The 16,904-nt window shown below is 46.9% G+C and overlaps 8 protein-coding genes across 8 annotated transcripts; 5 read left to right on the forward strand and 3 right to left on the reverse strand.

Annotated features, from left to right (window-relative positions):
- Positions 1-168: 168 nt before the first annotated feature.
- Positions 169-3,557, reverse strand: BP5553_02112 (ARM repeat-containing protein; the record flags this gene model as incomplete). The annotated part of the gene is made up of 4 exons (XM_032010735.1): positions 169-1,002; positions 1,051-1,591; positions 1,642-2,795; positions 2,844-3,557. The coding sequence occupies 4 exons, from the start codon at positions 3,555-3,557 to the stop codon at positions 169-171; spliced, it is 3,243 nt and encodes a 1,080-aa protein (XP_031874789.1).
- Positions 3,558-4,295: 738 nt separating this feature from the next.
- On the forward strand, positions 4,296-6,149 carry BP5553_02113 (uncharacterized protein; the record flags this gene model as incomplete). Its single annotated transcript, XM_032010736.1, has 4 exons — positions 4,296-4,365; positions 4,415-4,497; positions 4,545-4,674; positions 4,723-6,149. The coding sequence occupies 4 exons, from the start codon at positions 4,296-4,298 to the stop codon at positions 6,147-6,149; spliced, it is 1,710 nt and encodes a 569-aa protein (XP_031874790.1).
- Positions 6,150-6,806: 657 nt separating this feature from the next.
- On the forward strand, positions 6,807-7,932 carry BP5553_02114 (uncharacterized protein; the record flags this gene model as incomplete). The annotated part of the gene is made up of 4 exons (XM_032010737.1): positions 6,807-6,923; positions 6,974-7,022; positions 7,070-7,829; positions 7,878-7,932. 4 exons carry the CDS (start codon positions 6,807-6,809, stop codon positions 7,930-7,932), a joined length of 981 nt encoding a protein of 326 aa, XP_031874791.1.
- Positions 7,933-8,329: 397 nt separating this feature from the next.
- Positions 8,330-9,977, reverse strand: BP5553_02115 (Glycoside hydrolase family 5 protein; the record flags this gene model as incomplete). Its single annotated transcript, XM_032010738.1, has 4 exons — positions 8,330-8,527; positions 8,690-8,988; positions 9,053-9,356; positions 9,417-9,977. 4 exons carry the CDS (start codon positions 9,975-9,977, stop codon positions 8,330-8,332), a joined length of 1,362 nt encoding a protein of 453 aa, XP_031874792.1.
- A 703-nt stretch (positions 9,978-10,680) lies between these two features.
- BP5553_02116 (Riboflavin synthase alpha chain) lies at positions 10,681-11,423 on the forward strand (the record flags this gene model as incomplete). The annotated part of the gene is made up of 2 exons (XM_032010739.1): positions 10,681-10,711; positions 10,759-11,423. 2 exons carry the CDS (start codon positions 10,681-10,683, stop codon positions 11,421-11,423), a joined length of 696 nt encoding a protein of 231 aa, XP_031874793.1.
- Positions 11,424-11,794: 371 nt separating this feature from the next.
- Positions 11,795-12,351, reverse strand: BP5553_02117 (uncharacterized protein; the record flags this gene model as incomplete). Its single annotated transcript, XM_032010740.1, has 2 exons — positions 11,795-12,175; positions 12,223-12,351. The coding sequence occupies 2 exons, from the start codon at positions 12,349-12,351 to the stop codon at positions 11,795-11,797; spliced, it is 510 nt and encodes a 169-aa protein (XP_031874794.1).
- A 1,590-nt stretch (positions 12,352-13,941) lies between these two features.
- BP5553_02118 (uncharacterized protein) lies at positions 13,942-15,222 on the forward strand (the record flags this gene model as incomplete). Its single annotated transcript, XM_032010741.1, has 1 exon — positions 13,942-15,222. The coding sequence occupies one exon, from the start codon at positions 13,942-13,944 to the stop codon at positions 15,220-15,222; it is 1,281 nt and encodes a 426-aa protein (XP_031874795.1).
- Positions 15,223-15,696: 474 nt separating this feature from the next.
- Positions 15,697-16,304, forward strand: BP5553_02119 (Uncharacterized protein; the record flags this gene model as incomplete). The annotated part of the gene is made up of 2 exons (XM_032010742.1): positions 15,697-15,795; positions 15,885-16,304. The coding sequence occupies 2 exons, from the start codon at positions 15,697-15,699 to the stop codon at positions 16,302-16,304; spliced, it is 519 nt and encodes a 172-aa protein (XP_031874796.1).
- Between the last annotated feature and the right edge of the window lie 600 nt (positions 16,305-16,904).

Raw genomic sequence — 16,904 nt, forward strand, 5'->3', positions numbered from 1 at the left:
ATCGGATATAGGACAGGCGTACGATTCTTATGGTGGGATGGGGTAATGCGGCATCGGAGGTCACATAACTTTTTATGACTATGAATGGAGCTTTTGATTGTGCTATTTCTGCCCTCTTGTTGGAAGCTTCCTGCACAACATGCATTACTAGGCTATCAGTGTATGGCCCTACACATCCTCATCGTCGTCATTGTCCAACATCTCAGCATAATCCTCCATCGACGCAAACGTAGGCAGGCTCTTAAGTTTGCGTCTCTTCTTCCTGCTGCTTTCCTTTGTATCTTCGTCCTTCTCAGGCTGAGCAGTCTGCAACTCCTTCGAAAACAAGGCATCCTCATCCTCATCGTCGGACGCTGCATCTGCTTCACTGCCAGAGACGAATGCTTCGCTAGCATCCGAACCAGCCATATCAGAAATATCCTCATCTTCATCCACATCCATAAGCTGCACACCGCCATCATCAGACTCGATATCCACATCAGAAACTTCTTCTGCATCCGAATCGTCCAGATCCAGCATCTCCATATCAGAATCGTCACTATCGCCTTCCACCTCTGGTCTTGACTCGACCAAGGCTTTCCAAATCTCATCCTCATCTTCAGACCCTTCCTCCCCATCGTCCCTTTCTTTAGCAACCTTCTGCTTTCCAGCCTGTTTCCCTTTACCAATCTGGCTAAAGTATTTGTGGAAGAAAACCTCATCCACAGCAACATCCTCGGCTTTCTTGCGCCAGAATGCCTCGGTGTTGACTGGCTGAAGCGAAGCCTGTGCAGATTTATTGGATAGTAATATGCCTTTGTTGTCGCTGCCAGATAGTGGTTGCATGATAGAACTTCCCCGAGGCTTTTCCGCGACTGATTTCGCATTTCGGTAGACAAAACGGTCAAGGAAGGCTGAGAGGGTATGAGAGGTTAAATCTGGCTTGGGTGGCATTGTCTCGTTGTTCACGAGGCGGGATGCAAATAAAGAGACCGACGGATGAAAGTGCACCAAAAACGGAATCTATGTGTGTTAGAAATTTCAATGGGATTCGGATGTGTGTTATCTTACAGATTCCCATAAACAGCTCTTATCAGCATTGCTATGTTCAGGATCTCGCTTTCGGCCATCATAAGCCTCAACTGGCTTCGATTCTATATTTTGTTCCTGTTCGGGAACATTAAGATCTTCATCTTCGGGAACATCACGGAAAACTTCTTCATCGTCTTCATCGTCCGCTTCCGGATCGGTGAGTAGGGTCTTGAGACCTGGGAAAGTGGTTTCGAGCTCTCTCAAGAGGTAAATGATACCACAAATAAATGGTGGCTGATGTAAGGTTACGATTTGTAGTAACCTCTTGGCAAATGCCTTGACGCGCTTTATACTCAGATCTGCCCTCAGGGCCCTAAACAAGAGATTCAGATACAAGGCATGCTTTGACGAGGTTACCAGTCGCGGGTCGAGGAGCGATTCGTATAGAGTTCTATAAAATCTGTCCACCGAGAGTTGCTTGGAGGTGGCTAGTTGCTCTATCAGCATCAATGCCTGAATACTGGTGTTGAAGTTCGAAGAATGGGTGATCCGGAAAAGCGTGCCCATATGCTTCTCAAGACTATTTTAAAGTTAGAAAGGATACCTACAGTTGCTGGGTAAGGGACTTACGAGACATCATCGGCTTTCGAAAATGGAAAGGCTCGATTGACACCGGTCAAAACTGCTGAAATCATCTTCTCCGTCGTCTCTTGGCTAGCCGACTTTGCCTCTTCCTCTTTAGCAGCCTTGTCTTTTGCTTTTTTGCCCATGGGAGCACCACCACCCTGTACCTGCCCCTTCCGATTTACCACGGGACCGGCCTGTAGGGCTTTAGGATCTGGCTTTTTTAATAGCGAAACGAAAAGTTCAAAGTAGATATCTAGTAGCTTTTTCGCAACCTCATCCTCTGTAGCACGTAGTATCGTCTGATTCAGGGTGTTGATGGCATAGTATTTCGCGTGTGAGCTTTGCCCTGGTCGTAGGAGAAGTTCAGTCTCGATGGATGCAATGATGATTGGTTTCATTAACGGGTGGGAAACCTGCAATTGAAGAAGCAGATAAGATGTACGGGATGCAATCTTCTTGTCCGGATCTCCTAGTTTGTTGACTAGCAGCCGAAGCAAATTTGCCTCTTGTTCCGGCTTGTCTTTCAGAAGCTCGTAAACGTAAGTCACAGCTCTTGATCGAGCATATAACACCTCATCATTGCACCAACCCTCGAGAACCTTCAGCATATCGAAGTACGCCTCCTTTAACCAATCCTCAAAGGCCCATGAGATCAGAAGTGACTTGGTAAGGTTTCCTGGAAGTCGCTGCCCTAGTTTCCAACTAGCCACTGAGTTTTCTTGCAATGTACCTAGAAGGCCAGGTTGGCTCGCAAATGATCGAAGGCGCCTGTCAGAGGGTAAAACAACCCCGCTGCCCAGTAAATCCTTCAGAGCTCCTAAAGCGTTAACAGCCTGGGCGCGACTGCGTTTCTTAGCCAACACCAGCAGGTTTTCAAACGACTGCGTAGTATGAACGGGGGACTCTTGGATAACCAGAGTTAACGCCGAAACCTTGTCGGATAGTGTTCCGGAAGACATGATTGTTGAGAGGAATCGGTGTGAAGATGAAGAAGAAAGGTGCTTTGAAGCATAAAGATTGCTGTCTTTTTCAAGGAGGGAGACAGCATATTGCTTCAAGCTTTCAATGGCCCCATCATACTTCGCCGAGCCGCTGGTACTGGCCGCCGGGAGGTTAGGGAGAGAGGCAGCATGCCAATCGGGTCGTGCTTCAAAGATCTAGCTGGAATCAGTCAGTCCAATCATTCATATGGTTGGAATACTTACAAGTCGGTTTGGGTCATTCGATGAGGGGACATCCACAGGAACAGTGGCTCCTTTCTTTTGTTCAGAAATAGCCTCTAGAGTGGAATCAGACGGATCATGATCGGAATCAGATGCCTCCTCCCAGTCATCCCCTCCTTCTTCATCGCCTTGCTCGTTCTCTTCTTCAGAGTCAACTGTATCCGCGCCTAGTTGGCCTTCGATACCCAATCCGGCGACGAATTTCGCCAGCTCTTTCTGCAAAGACTTGTCGGGTGCTGCGCTGGCACCTGTATCGTGATCTTCATCTTCCGACGCTACATCCGCCACAAGGTCCAAGTCTTCCTCATTGCCCCCCAAGGCTAGAATCTCCTGTAGCAAAGCAGCTTTATCGTCGTTGACTTGCACACCCTTTCGATTCTTTTGTATTTTCTGGGCTTTCGATTCGCTGTTTACTTTTGTGTTTCCGTTCGCATCTCGCTTTGTCCCTCTCGTAGTCTCTGGCTTCGAGGTAGGCTTCGATTCCGTAGCGGTGGAGGCATTGTGCATTTCCTTTTTCTTCTGCTTCGGATTGGGCGCATCTGCTGCTTTTGGAGGGGCTTTTCCCTTTCCAAAGCCTTGCTCAATCTTGGAGGTCAGCGCCGACAGTGCGTTCTCGTCGAAAGATGGAAGGGTTTCGCCATCCACAGCTGCGGCCACCTTTGCTCCTTTCACGGCTTTGCTGTTCCGTCGCGCCATATTTTTTCAAAGGAGACTGCGCGTCTTGGAGCATCCAAGAATGTTGGAAAGCTCGTTGCGGAAAGGAAATTTTTACTGCGATAAGATAAACAATTTTACCCGTATTCACCGTCGCCAAGCGGCTCGCTTAAGGAACGCCTGGCCGACTGCATACTCAAACCTCCAATGCGCCAGCGCTCTCTTATGTTCATCATAGCCTCAGGGGATATGTCTCTTCCAGCAATATTATGATGTCTTTCCAGAAACGGCAGACTATAAGATCTGGGGGATTATAAATAAATCCAAACCACGCACTCGATCACGATGAGGCCTTCTTTTGTTACATCCTTTTGGACAGGTGGACTGGGGATACACCGGGCCCAACTCTCATTACTGCGAATAAACATAGAGGCAAAGAACGGTTTTCGGGCTCGCCACTCTCTTTCATCCCCGCGGGAATCTCTAGTAGTATGCTTCATCCTGAAATCGTCCCTATCGCGTGAAAGACTTTCTAATCATATATGCATAAAGGTCGACGGCAGAGCTCGATTGTCAGGATTATGGGCTCCGACTGGAGGAATCACAGCGTCAGAGAATGGTCGGTGAGATGTTCCTCGAAATATTATTTTGTCTGACCTCCTTACAGATTCTCATTCTCAACTCATTCGTGCCGGGTTCCTCCGTCAGGTTGTGCACTGAGCCCCATCAATTTGTCTAAAATTAATTGTTGTAATATAGGCTCACTCTGGCATTTTCCATATGCTTCCTCTGGGTCGAAGGGTGCAAGATAAGTTAGAGGCTCTTATAGATAAGTATATGTCGAAGCTCGGTTAGAAATACTGTCATCTTTATCAGTTACTTTGAACTAATAGAACTAGGTGCATCTAAGCTCGATCTATCCTCGATATCTTCCGAAAGTTTATGGGAAAGAAGCGGGCGTTTAGGATCTATCGGCTCTGAGGTGAGACCCTTCCTGGATACATTCACTAATATGCTGACGTTTTTCAGCTTTTCCGCTTCAAGGATAGGAAAGAAGCCGGTTATCTCTTATCCCCAACACACGAGGAGGAGGTTACTACTTTGGTATCCGGTGCGGTACATTCGTACAAAGAGCTCCCACTCCGCGTATACCAGATATGTAAGTAGGGTGTCCATTAACTGATATTGATATGCTGATGTGAGTTAGCACGAAAATATCGTGACGAGTTGAGACCTAGACATGGGCTTTTGCGCTCCCGGGAATTCGTAATGAAAGACCTTTATACTTTTGACTCGAGTGTTTCGCTAGCTCTCTCGACCTATAATGAAGTAAGAGAAATATATTCTCGGCTTTTTGATGAGCTGAAGATACCTTATTTGGTAGCCGAAGCGGATTCTGGTGATATGGGTGGCAATTTGAGCCACGAATTCCATTTTTCGACATCGAAAGGCGAGGATCATGTTATTAGCTGTAATAAATGCGACTACGTGGCTAACGAGGAATTGGCCAAGAGCCCAATATTGCCACATGGACAATCAAAGGGTATCGATTGTTCAACCGGAACAGCACCACCTACTACGACAGAATCTCAATCGGAGGATTCCATGGGACTATGGCAGGGTATATCCCGCGATAGATCCGTGCTAGTCAACGTATGGCATATGTCTCCTTCGTTGTCTACGCTCGGTAACAACCCGTCAATAAAAGCCCAAGTCAACATTCATGCAATCAAAGCTGTTTTCCCCGATCTTGACAGTTCCATCGAAGATCCGGTTCCTCTCTGGCATGGAAACAAGCTAGTGGCCACATTTAATCTAGTAGGGGAACCATCACCGGCTCAATCACTGCGGATTTTGAACCTGGTAGACGGTAGAGTACCTGGGTCCATCACACAAAATCTCGAACCGATGCAAAATGCCAGCCCCATCGGCGGAGGTTCAGAACTTCCTACGGAAGAATTTATCTATCGAGATCCAACAACTGGGAAGGCTCTGAATCTTATGCGTATTCAAAATGGGGATACCTGCCCACGCTGTTCTAACGGCACACTGAAAGTCCAGAAAGCAATTGAACTGGGCCACACTTTCCATCTTGGAACAAGGTATAGCAAACCACTTGGGGCGAACGTTATGGTCCCAAGTGAATTTAAACCGGGGCTAGATGCCGGTTTTGAATTTGCTGCGGAAGCCAACGAGGCGGGAAGTCGAATGGTGGCGATGCAAATGGGATGCCACGGCATTGGAGTAACCCGAGTAATTGGTGCAGTGGCAGATACCCTTGCGGACGAGAAAGGTCTCAACTGGCCCCGTGTTATGGCGCCATTCGAGCTGGTTATTGTTCCTACACATGCAAAGGGACATGACGAGGCTGCATTAGAGGTCTATGATACACTTTCGACATATTCTCAGACCACTACCGATTCGTCGATAGATCTTGTGCTGGACGACCGCAAAGTAGAATTCGCTTGGAAAATGAAGGATGCGGAACTAGTTGGATATCCCATCACTGTTGTTGTAGGCAAGAGATGGAAGGAGAGGATGTGCGAAGTGCAGTGTAGGAGATTGAAGGTCCGGGAAGATGTGGCTCTGGACAGGCTGTCTGATTATGTCAAGTCTTTACTCTCGCAACTGTAGAAACCTGTAGAAACCTGTACTATTATTGTAATTATAACAGCTACAATAAATAAGACCCATTGGCTCCTGTAATATACCCTGGGAATGTTTAGTTCTTAGTATGGAACAAGTTTGCTGTCGCGACGCATGCCTTTTCTTTCCAATACCAGAAAATGTGGAATATTCCGTAGTAGGTCCAAGGGGCACACTAATGCGCTAACCCAACGCTATATCTTATAGTATCTTATAATCAAATAAGCATTTGGTCGACATCAAAAAGGACCTATGGCTTCATAGGATCCAAACATGGGGGTGTAACTCAGTGGTAGAGTGCCTGCTTTGCAAAAGCGTGTTTACATGTGAATTAAAATGCATGAAGCCCGGGGTTCGATCCCCCGCTCCTCCATCCTTTTTGCCTCCTTGAGTTAAGGATCAAACCCTTTTTTATTCCTGTTATATTAGTCTGATTATCCTACCTGTTTACTGTCAACGTTCTGTCATTTTTTTCTATCGATAAAGTTTTAACCGAGTTGTGAAGCTAAGCGAGGGCGTGTACTTGGGGCCGTCGGAGTGCGGACCTGTTGCGGCCTTACTCAGCTGCCGCTCGCGTCTTCAAGCCTTTCCCGCCTTGCCTGGCACAAGGCTGTTGAAGCACCTCCACAAAAGCCTCATATCACGATGATACTGAGACGGAACCGAGCGCTGCCTTTATGGCTTCTCTTTTTGAATATATTTGCTTTGCAAGTTTTTGCCTCCGTTGGCGACCAGCTGCCAGAATTCATTGAATGCGTTGAGGTACAGCATTTATGCTTCCTTTCGCGTGTATGCCGCTGATCTGGTTATAGGTCTGCAAGCAGGAGAACTGTGCCAATGGCCGTTCTCTTACAGAAATACGTATGGCTTCGCTCAGGTCCCAAGATCCTATCCCTAACCACTATTAGCCCTCCTCCATAGACTTCTGTTCTGGGATTGCCCTGCCGAATGCGATTATACCTGCCAGCACATCATCACCGATCGACGCGTCGCAGCATCCGAAGAGATAGTCCAATTTCATGGGAAATGGCCGTTCTATCGTTTCTTAGGCATGCAGGAACCGGCCTCCGTCTTCTTCTCCTTCTTGAACTTTCTCGCGCACTACACTGGCTACTCCAAGATCAAAGCCCAGGTTCCCGCGTCGTACCCATTGCGCAAATACTATGTCACTTTTGCATGCTTTGGGATGGCGAGTTGGATCTTCAGCATTATATTCCATACGCGGGACTTCATGCTCACTGAAGAGCTGGACTACTTTGCTGCCGGCGCAAGTGTTCTTTATGGCTTTTACTACACCCCGATTCGAATTTTCCATATGGACCGAGGAGGGAAGAAGGCAGAATCGCTTCTACGAGCATGGACTATACTGTGTCTTATGATGTATGCGGGACATGTTGCATATCTGAAGTTGGGCAGTTGGGATTACACATATAACATGGCAGCCAACGTGGTACTTGGGCTCGCGCAAAATATGCTGTGGACCTGGTTTAGTATCAGGAATTACCGAAGTACCGGGCGTCTTTGGACTACATGGCCAGGATTGGTAGTTGGATGGATTCTATTGGCAATGAGTTTCGAGCTTCAGGATTTCCCACCCCTGTGGGGTTGCGTGGATGCCCATAGTCTGTGGCATCTGGGCACAGTAGGTCCCTTGGTGTTATGGTACAAGTAAGTGAAAGCAGGTGAAATTCTGTGTACTATGCTGATGAGGCTTAGTTTCCTACTTAGGGATGCCAAAGACGATAGGACGGGACAACGGATCAAGGCTTAAAGCAGAACAAGCTGAATAAATTGAATAGGATTCTTAAATAGTAATTTTAATTATAGTATACGTGTTGCACGAGATACGACAAAGTTATCAAGCATTCGCTTCCTATCTCCACATCCTAACTGTTAAATGAACTCTATATATATAGCGCCTGAAGAAGTAGCGAAAAGTTCGTCGTCAAATGAGCTTATATTCACGTCCACCAACTATTCCTCAATTTGGGAACTCTCCTATTCTAGCTTTCCATAACTCCATAATGAAGACTGTTCTCAGAAAAGCTGAATCCTGCTTCGAAGCCACTTCAAATACCAGTACGTTTCCAACCATCAAAACTCTTTATACGTACAAACAGCAGGAGACTTTCACTTTGCAAGCAGAAAGCCAATACTACTCGGCCAATTTAGGCGTATGTGTATTGTGCTTCGTAGCCGGGGATATAATTGTCTGGACATGGCACAGCAGGCAGATAGCTATCTACTGTGATATTCTGCATCGCGAAGTAATGCTGTCGTATGATGCTTATTTTGGAGTTGACGGATGCTGAGTTATTTGAATTGCCGTATTGGAGTGTGAAGCCATCTGAATGGTCAACAAATTTCTATGTAACGAGAGTTAATGTGTTAGTCTCGCATTATACGTGGTTTTGATCTAGGTTTTATGTTGCATGCTTAGGTACAATGCCTGTATCTAAGTATACAGTGCCATAATAGAAAGGGCTGTGGACTGGTGTATGAATGGGATGAAAATGGGGAAAACTAACCTCGCAATTCGGAACATCATGCCCGAAAAGACTCCAAAATACACTACCAGCGGCTACCACGCCCTCTCTCTTCTGAATGATATTATAAAAGCTGGCTAAAGAATCTCCCTTACCCTCATCTTTCCAACCAATTTCACCTACTAAGTACACGCGGTTTGCTTTCTCAATTGCGGCGATGTCTGCGGAAAGAATGGTATTATTAAGAGGGTAGTAGTGGTTGGAGAAAATATCAACTTCAGGGACAGCAAAGTGTGTGGAGTTAACACCGTAAGTTCCGTCGATGCAGAGCTTATTGGGGCCTACGGTCTGATTAGATATCTGCTATATAGGGTCTTTCTTGGGCCGAGAGAGTGAGGAGATTACCGAGCTTCTTAATGAGTTGGCAGATCTCGCTGGTCCACCCATTGGGCACATCCTGATCTGCCCACTTTATGCCGTTCAACTCGTTCCCTGTCTCATAGCCGATGATAGTGGGATCTTCCGCATATGTCAGGCCAGTTAGAGGGTTAACATGGGTCATAAGATGTTCGATATAGTCCTTAAAGTCTTGGATTATAGTCTTGTTGGTGTAGAATTGCATTGTATCCGTAGGAAGTGGCGAGTCGCTGCCAGAGATGTTGAAGCCGCGCCAGCGAAGAAAGTTAAACTTCCCGCCATGGTAGTAGTCCTATTTGCTGCGGTTAGCCTCTCTGTATACGATCAGGGATAAGGAAAATAAGGGTTGTACATAGTCATCTGTGAGCGGAGGTAAAATCCGAAGTCCATGCTGTCGCGCTTGGAAAACGGCCCAGTCCATCGGTTCAAAAGCAGCATCATTATACACCCCTAAGCTTGGCATCAAACTCAGAGGATTCCCAACGCTAACACCTAGTGTTTGACTTCTGATGAGGCTAGCTCCCATCATCACCAAAGTATTCATGACCTCGGTTGTCCGGCCAGGTGTAGGATAGCTCGCGTTCAATGGAGCATAGAATGGTTCTCCTGCTGGAGGTATTACGTTCTCGTCCAGTCCAAGCCAATATACATTTGCTCCATTGGCAGTCCATATGTCGCCTTGAAGGCGCAACGTTGTTCCATCCCTGTAGACGTAGGAATTTCGAGCCTGGAGAACTTCAATGGGCTCAAGGAATGTTTGTAGAATTTGCGGCGTTAATTTTGCACCACCGGAAAATATTGAGTTGATTGCTGGGGCTAAGGATTGCACTTTTGAGTTTACTGCAGAGGCATGGCTGAGATCTGCAAGCATGAGTGCTGCCGATGACAACACTGAAAGAGATATTATCGCCATGATGAATTACTGAGCTGAAATGGAAAGTAAGAAACGAACAGAATGAAAGAAGGTTCAAAATTGGGGCATGGGAAATATGTCTTATACTTCACGGCATACTTTGCCATCTTAGATGAAGTCATTTACCCTCGCAACAGTAAAGATAGTTAGATTGAATATCAGATGGAACTAATAATGGAAAAGGCCCGGCTCAATAATTTTCCTTGCAATAGGATGGGTTTCCATGATAGCCGATTAATTGTTTGCACTCACAAGGCTGGGTTCTAATCAGAACAAAGCCTCTGGTACTGGAAAAGCTCGGAGGCATAGCCTCCGGGCTATAGGCTGAGAGAATAAGGAAATAAATGCTTGGGTATTGCAAACCAGCTAGCGAATCAAAGGGCGGAGATAATATGACCACTACTTCAGGGGAAATGGAACCTATAAGTAGAAGTGCGATAGCTGCTCCGCATCTGGAGTGCTGCTAGCAATGGAACCGCGACATTTTATGTACAGATCCATAGAGGTGGTGATCGCCAAATACCCACCGAGGTCAACCAAAATGGTATATTTTGTTTGAAAACTGCATTTCGGCAGGAGAGTCCGGGATATATCAATAACCGTATCCGGTTAGCGCGCTATTGCCCGATTATGATAGCCTTGGTGGGGGTGACTGTGCTCCTTAGAAACGCGAGATCGGTAACGGTTCATCCTACGGTCCATCATGTTTACAGGAATAGTTGAGATAATAGGAGGTTTGTGTCTTCATGACTATGACTATGTGCTAGCTAATAAATTGCAGTTGTCTCCCAGCTCAATCATCAATCCGAAGATGGCGGCACAACGCTCACGATCTCCAATGCCTCCGAAATACTGTCCGACTGCCATCTCGGTGATAGCATCAGCGTAAACGGCACCTGCTTAACCGTGACATTCTTCGATGAATCCTCATTCAAAGTAGGCGTTGCGCCCGAAACCTTGAGGCGGACGAACCTCGGCTCTCTCAAAGAGAATAGCAAGGTCAACTTAGAGCGTGCCGTGTCTGCGACTACGCGGATGGGCGGGCACTTTGTGCAAGGCCATGTCGATACCGTTGCTACGATATTAAAGAAGGAGCCTGATGGAAATGCCTTGACATTCCGATTCCAACCTCGGGATAAGGCTGTGCTCAGATATGTGGTCGAGAAGGGTTATGTGACACTTGATGGGGCGAGCTTGACTGTGACGCAAGTCGATGATGAGGAAGGATGGTGGGAGGTCATGTTGATTTCCTACACGCAGGAGAAGGTGGTTACGGCAAGCAAAAGCCCAGGTGATGAGGTCAATGTCGAAGTCGATCAAATTGGGAAATATGTCGAGAAGGCTGTTGAGGGCTATTTCTCGAAGGGGAGCAGCGGAGAACCAGCCATTTTGCAGAAAATGGTGGAGAGGATTGTTGATGCACGGTTATTACAAGCAAAGCAATGAAGTTACGTTGTTTATGCCCCGGGATTGCGACACTGCTACTTTGAGTCTACCGGGAAGTCTACGTGAATAGCACTCTACGGCGTTTGCATCTATGAGATGCTGTAGCTACAGGAACTCTCGATTGGCCTATGGTAATATTGCCTGTACTTGATTTTTCGCTATTTTTATTTCTTGATGCTCAAGACACGGCGCATTGACTAAGCTTTGGAGGCTATATATAATTTCCTCGTATGGGTCACTCACTCTCAAAACTTAGTTCAAATCATTCTGGCCAGGCCCTCAGATCGCTTTCCCTCGCTAAGTCTTCCATTCCATATTACTGTCACATCTGGCTGGGACGTATGGCAAATGCGTCGGATAAAAGATTTGGTTCATTTCATGGTTGGCTGCGGAGTATTCGTTGGTACCTGTAGCCCTCCATTTCTCCTCGCAGCCTCTTCCTGTATTCTTTCCTGAACGTAAGGCATAGCAACCTTTTTCGCCCGCCGTCCAACAAAGCTGACCGCACTCTCAAGATCTGGAGGGACTCCTTGCTCTCGAAGTCTGCCGACAATTTGCATGCAATTGAAAGCATGTTGGCGAGGATCATCTAAGTCCTCATCCGGGACGTTGCTGTTCGACACTTCTGAGATGAGAAGCTCAATCATCGCTTTACGGAAAACACTCAAACCCCGAGAGCGAAGTAGCTGGTTTAGCTCCTCCCTCATTCTCTCTGCACCCTTCGAGTCTCCGTTTTTGAATATGTCCATAGCCTTTAACATGTTAGAAGCTGTTGTTTGATATCTGTTGAAGCACTTACACGAAGGCACTGCTCGGAGAAAAATACAAAATCATTTGGTTCCGGAAGATGGCATCTTCGTTTAGTGGCCGGAGCCGTTGCCGCTCTGTGCCGACTCAGGTTCTTTACGTGCCTCCGGCTGGCAGCCATTTCGAAGATTGAAGGATTGCGAATTGAACTTGAGGGGACCAAGTTGAATTGTATAAAAGGGAAATGAAAGATAATGGGCCGTTAACCCATCTTTGAATTGGGAGCGAAAGGTAGAAGTTGGTTCTTGCTAGACGAGGTGGGCGTCAGGGGTTCTTATCTTCTGGCCACTGTCAGGCCATCCCCTGATTTAATAACTGGCATGTTGGAATCTCACTCAGATAACGCCATTAATACGATATATACTCAAACTGCTACCAGGCCTAGATTCGCGGATCGTGAGGCAAGTTATCCAAGTCTCTCCAACGCATATATATTAACTTAATAGTTTGTCCTCCTTGAATCTCTTCCAGGGGCCATCGCAAATTGAATGAAACCGTCGATCGTCGGTTATCGGACTACCTGGTTGATTGCTGTTGATTTATTTGGAATGCGCCCACATAGCCAGTATATCACGCCACACCTCATACGAATATTTTGCCCTCAGCCCACAACCCCTCCTCGCTTCAGGCGCAGCTGTGCATCTACTTACAGCAGATATTCTAGACCATCATATCATTTCACGTCATAGTCTCTGGCCACTCTATCGCCCCGGTGGTTTATCTGTGTTCTCCGACTTCAATAAGCTTTCGTCAGGGTCAGTAATAGACAGAGGAATTCGGTTAGGTCAAACAAGAGCCTAGACCCCCGGACCCTTCGTCCTGGCTAATAAAATGACCAGAATAGCTCCTTTAGCCATAGCTATTTAAAGTATGTTGATACTATGAGCTTTTATCAGCATCGAAGATTGCGGGATGCAGAATTCCAAGTGGTGAACGTTTAACTAGCTATCTGTAATGGGCAAGGTTGGATAAGCTCCAGCCTCTTTCAATCATATGCTAGAAACAACCCAAGAAAGATGCGAGATTGGTGAAAGTGAGGAATATACGGGGTGCACAAAAGGGAAATATTGTTGCTACTGCCCTTCAAAAACCCCTGTTTCTCGTTTGTCTGGTGCTTCAAGTTCCTAAGCTGAGACACTGGATATTTCCCATTCCTTTTCTGTGAGACTGGGGGTTTTATATGCCATGGAATGCGGAGAGAGTGATAGCTACTAGGCATAACCGTGTCCACGATCGAGTTGGAGTCGCCGTGGTGTACTGTGCATGCGTAGTCAGCAAGGGGATGATGATGATTAACGGAGTCTGCCGGGGGGGATCCGGGGGAATCCGGGGAAGGTGGGGGGTCCAGCAGGGTCCCGTGGGGGGCTGATCACATGCCGACGCGGGGTTGCGCCTCGAACGCGGGAGAACGTGGGCTGATGGCTGAAGCTGGCGTTGACGTTCCAGTGCCCCGGCTGTCTCCCACATAAGTCGTGGTCACAGTCGAGAGTCAGCAAAAACAACGTCCCCTATCAACACCTCGCTACCTACCTACCTTACATAGGTACAGTACTCTACCACGGCTGGCTCTCTTCCCCTTCTCTACCGCCGGATCATCGAAGGAACCCCAAATGCTATGTCGAGTTCCCTTTACTCACAACCGCTCGTTTCCCAGTTCAACGCCCTTCCTCGACGTTCAGCGGTAATTCACGCTGCATCATAGCGCTTCAAAATGCCGATCTCGCAGCCCGCCGTTGCACGGGTAGCTCAGGTCTGGCCAAAATGGCTCCCCATAGCAGTTTCCCAGGCAATTGAGGCCCCTTCCCTCGCTGGAAAGCCCCTCTCATCTGCCTACTTCTCGAGTCCTCAGCGCCAGACATACCCCGTAGATTCTGCTGCGGCGAGCAGGGCATCTAACCCACTATCACAAAAGCTACCCAATTCTCCTCAACAAATCCGCAACATTTCGACCTCCTCGCGTCGAGTACGCCAAATCACGAGCCAAAACATATCTTCTCTGAAGCCACCACAACAAGTCTGCGACTTGACGTCTCCCTCCTCATCGGAGCAATGGACCCCCCCTCCCGATGTCTCCAAAATGCCCGTTGCAATTATCGGAGCAGGAGTTCTTGGACGTCGGTTAGCGATGATCTGGGCTTCGACGGGGAGGCCAGTGAACGTCTACGATGTGTCCCAATCAGCAATAGACTCAGCAACTATATACATTGCGGACCATCTTACTGACTACTGTACGAAATACAAAACCCATCCGGGCCGTGTACGCTTTACCACGGATTTGGAAGACGCGGCGGCGAATGCATGGATGGCCATTGAAGCCGTACCTGAAGATCCAGAACTAAAGATAAGTATTTTGAATAACTTGGATCAAGTCACCCTCAAGAGTTGTATCATTGCGACGAATTCGATCAGCTTCACTAGCCGGGAATTGTCCTCAGAGGTGTCGAGAAGATACCGGTTACTGAACACGCTATATTATATCCCGCCGGAGAACCGCTGCGTGGAATTGATGTCTTGCGGATATACCTCTCCAGAGATCTTCAAATTTTTAAGCCAACAGATGAAAGAGATTCGCTTGAGACCAATGGTCGCGGTCGACGACGCCAGAGGCATGATTTTCCCGCGTATATGGGGAGCTATACAAAGAGAGACGCTTTCTATGCTTCAAAAAGGTGTTGCCGCACCTGAAGATATCGATGGCTTGTTTAGGGACTTCTTTGGCGCGGAGAAAGGCCCGTGTGAAAAGATGGATGACGTCGGGCTGGATACTACGACTGCAGCTGAGCGGCATTACCTAGCTAAGATGGAAAACAAGGGGTTTGGTAAAGGTCATCTAAAGTGGCTTGAAGATGAATATGTCGGGAAGGGTAAGCTAGGACAGAAGAGCGGGGAGGGCCTGGTTAGCAAAACGGATGAAAATGGCAAAACCATTCGTCGCGAAAGCCCAGCACAAGAAGTATGGAAAGAGCATTCGATAGATGTGTCTGGTTTGTGATTTTGCTTCTTGGAAGTTGGGTATTGGCGTCTGGTACTAGGGATAAATGAAGCTATCGCTCCGCTCAAAAAGCAGCAGGAAGAGTAGGCAAAGTCCCAGCATGTTTAAAATGTTAATTTTATGTCTAACAGTTTGAATATCAAAACATTATAATAGTTTGAAAATTATGGTGCTACTTGGAACGCTGTTGAATGTCTAGGTGTTGCTAAATGGGGCAGCATTGAAGCTGCAATGACGTAATCCTGATCATCCGCCAAACTTAGATATGCAATGCACTTAGAAGGGCGTGAGAGGGGAACCCAGCTAGGAGTTATCGAAACCATCTCTGCGATGTTTCCCTACATTTTCAGATCGAGACATCAAACGTTTGACATACATCTCTCGTCTTAGCATCCTATCCTCTAGCTGCTAAGTCGACAGGTGAAATAGCGGACAATAGAGCGTGAATCAACTTCTCTTAATCCAAGCTCAAGAATGGCGTTGGGTAAGCCCAAGACAATCACTGGCGGCTGTCTTTGCGAAGGAGTACGGTTCCGGATCGATTTCTCGGAAGATCATGATTGGAAACGCGGGGTGAGTTCGATTTGTCCTTTCTCTCTAGGTGACTGCGATATGAAGTCTCTAAATCTACAGAATATTCACGTACCAATTAACACCGCTAGCCTCATACGTGCCAATGCACCCAATGTCGCAAAAACTGCGGAAGTCTGATCTACAACTTCCACTCCGTCACCAGCACTGAGTTAACATGGCTCTCCAAAGCCACATACGCGGAGTACAATTCCTCCCCAGGCTGCTACCGAGCATTCTGCAAGACCTGCGGTTCCACCCTATCATGGTCTAATCATTCTGACAATGATGAAATTGAACTCGCTGTTGGTACTTTCGACGAGGAATACTTGGTGGGTGGAAGGGATGAAGAGGATCAACCTAAGGGGACTTATGGAGTGGCTTTGGCGAATCTGGCTGGTGATCATTTTTATGTTAGAAATGATATTAAGGGTGTCACTGATTGGATTTCTAAGGAGGGGACGAGATTTTGGACGGGAAGTGAAGGAGGGCCGGTTGGGGAGGGAAAATGATCATCTTATATCTGGGGTTATGCTCGGGATTGGGTATTACTATTGAGAGAGGATAGGAGAAACTGATAGCGCAAGACTATTTCATAAAAGAGTCAAAAAGATTGGGTTGTTTTAATGGCAAGACTTTAAGAGCGCTATACATATCCACTCAGGGCGTATAAGCTATACTACGATACATAAGGTGCAACAAACTAGCCCTTAGGCTGCAATGTGTGACAAATTTAAGGATAAGACTTTGCCCCGCGCTGCATGGATAATTTGAGAGTAAAAAGTAGAGCAAATTATATTTCTAGGAAGCCCATAGGTTAAAGTAGTTCTACTAGTTCATTTGTACTGATTCAGGCAAGATGGTGGAGGCAAGAGGAAATCATTAACTAGCAGAAAAATGGGATACCCCAAACATTCAACAATGGAGATTGATAAAACCGTTGCATACTTGAAATGCTTCTAATTTAGTGATCAGGGAGTACACCCTTTTGCCAACCGTTATAATCCAAGAAGTGCAGATTTGCAACCTACTCATTTGATATTGAGGGTATTGACTTGGATGTGTTTGGATTGATGGTGTAGTAATGCCAATATGAATACAAGGCTTGCCAA

The sequence above is a fragment of the Venustampulla echinocandica genome (genome assembly GCF_003357145.1).
Source record: "Venustampulla echinocandica strain BP 5553 chromosome Unknown scaffold_0, whole genome shotgun sequence".
In the NCBI taxonomy this organism is placed as follows: domain Eukaryota; kingdom Fungi; phylum Ascomycota; class Leotiomycetes; order Helotiales; family Pleuroascaceae; genus Venustampulla; species Venustampulla echinocandica.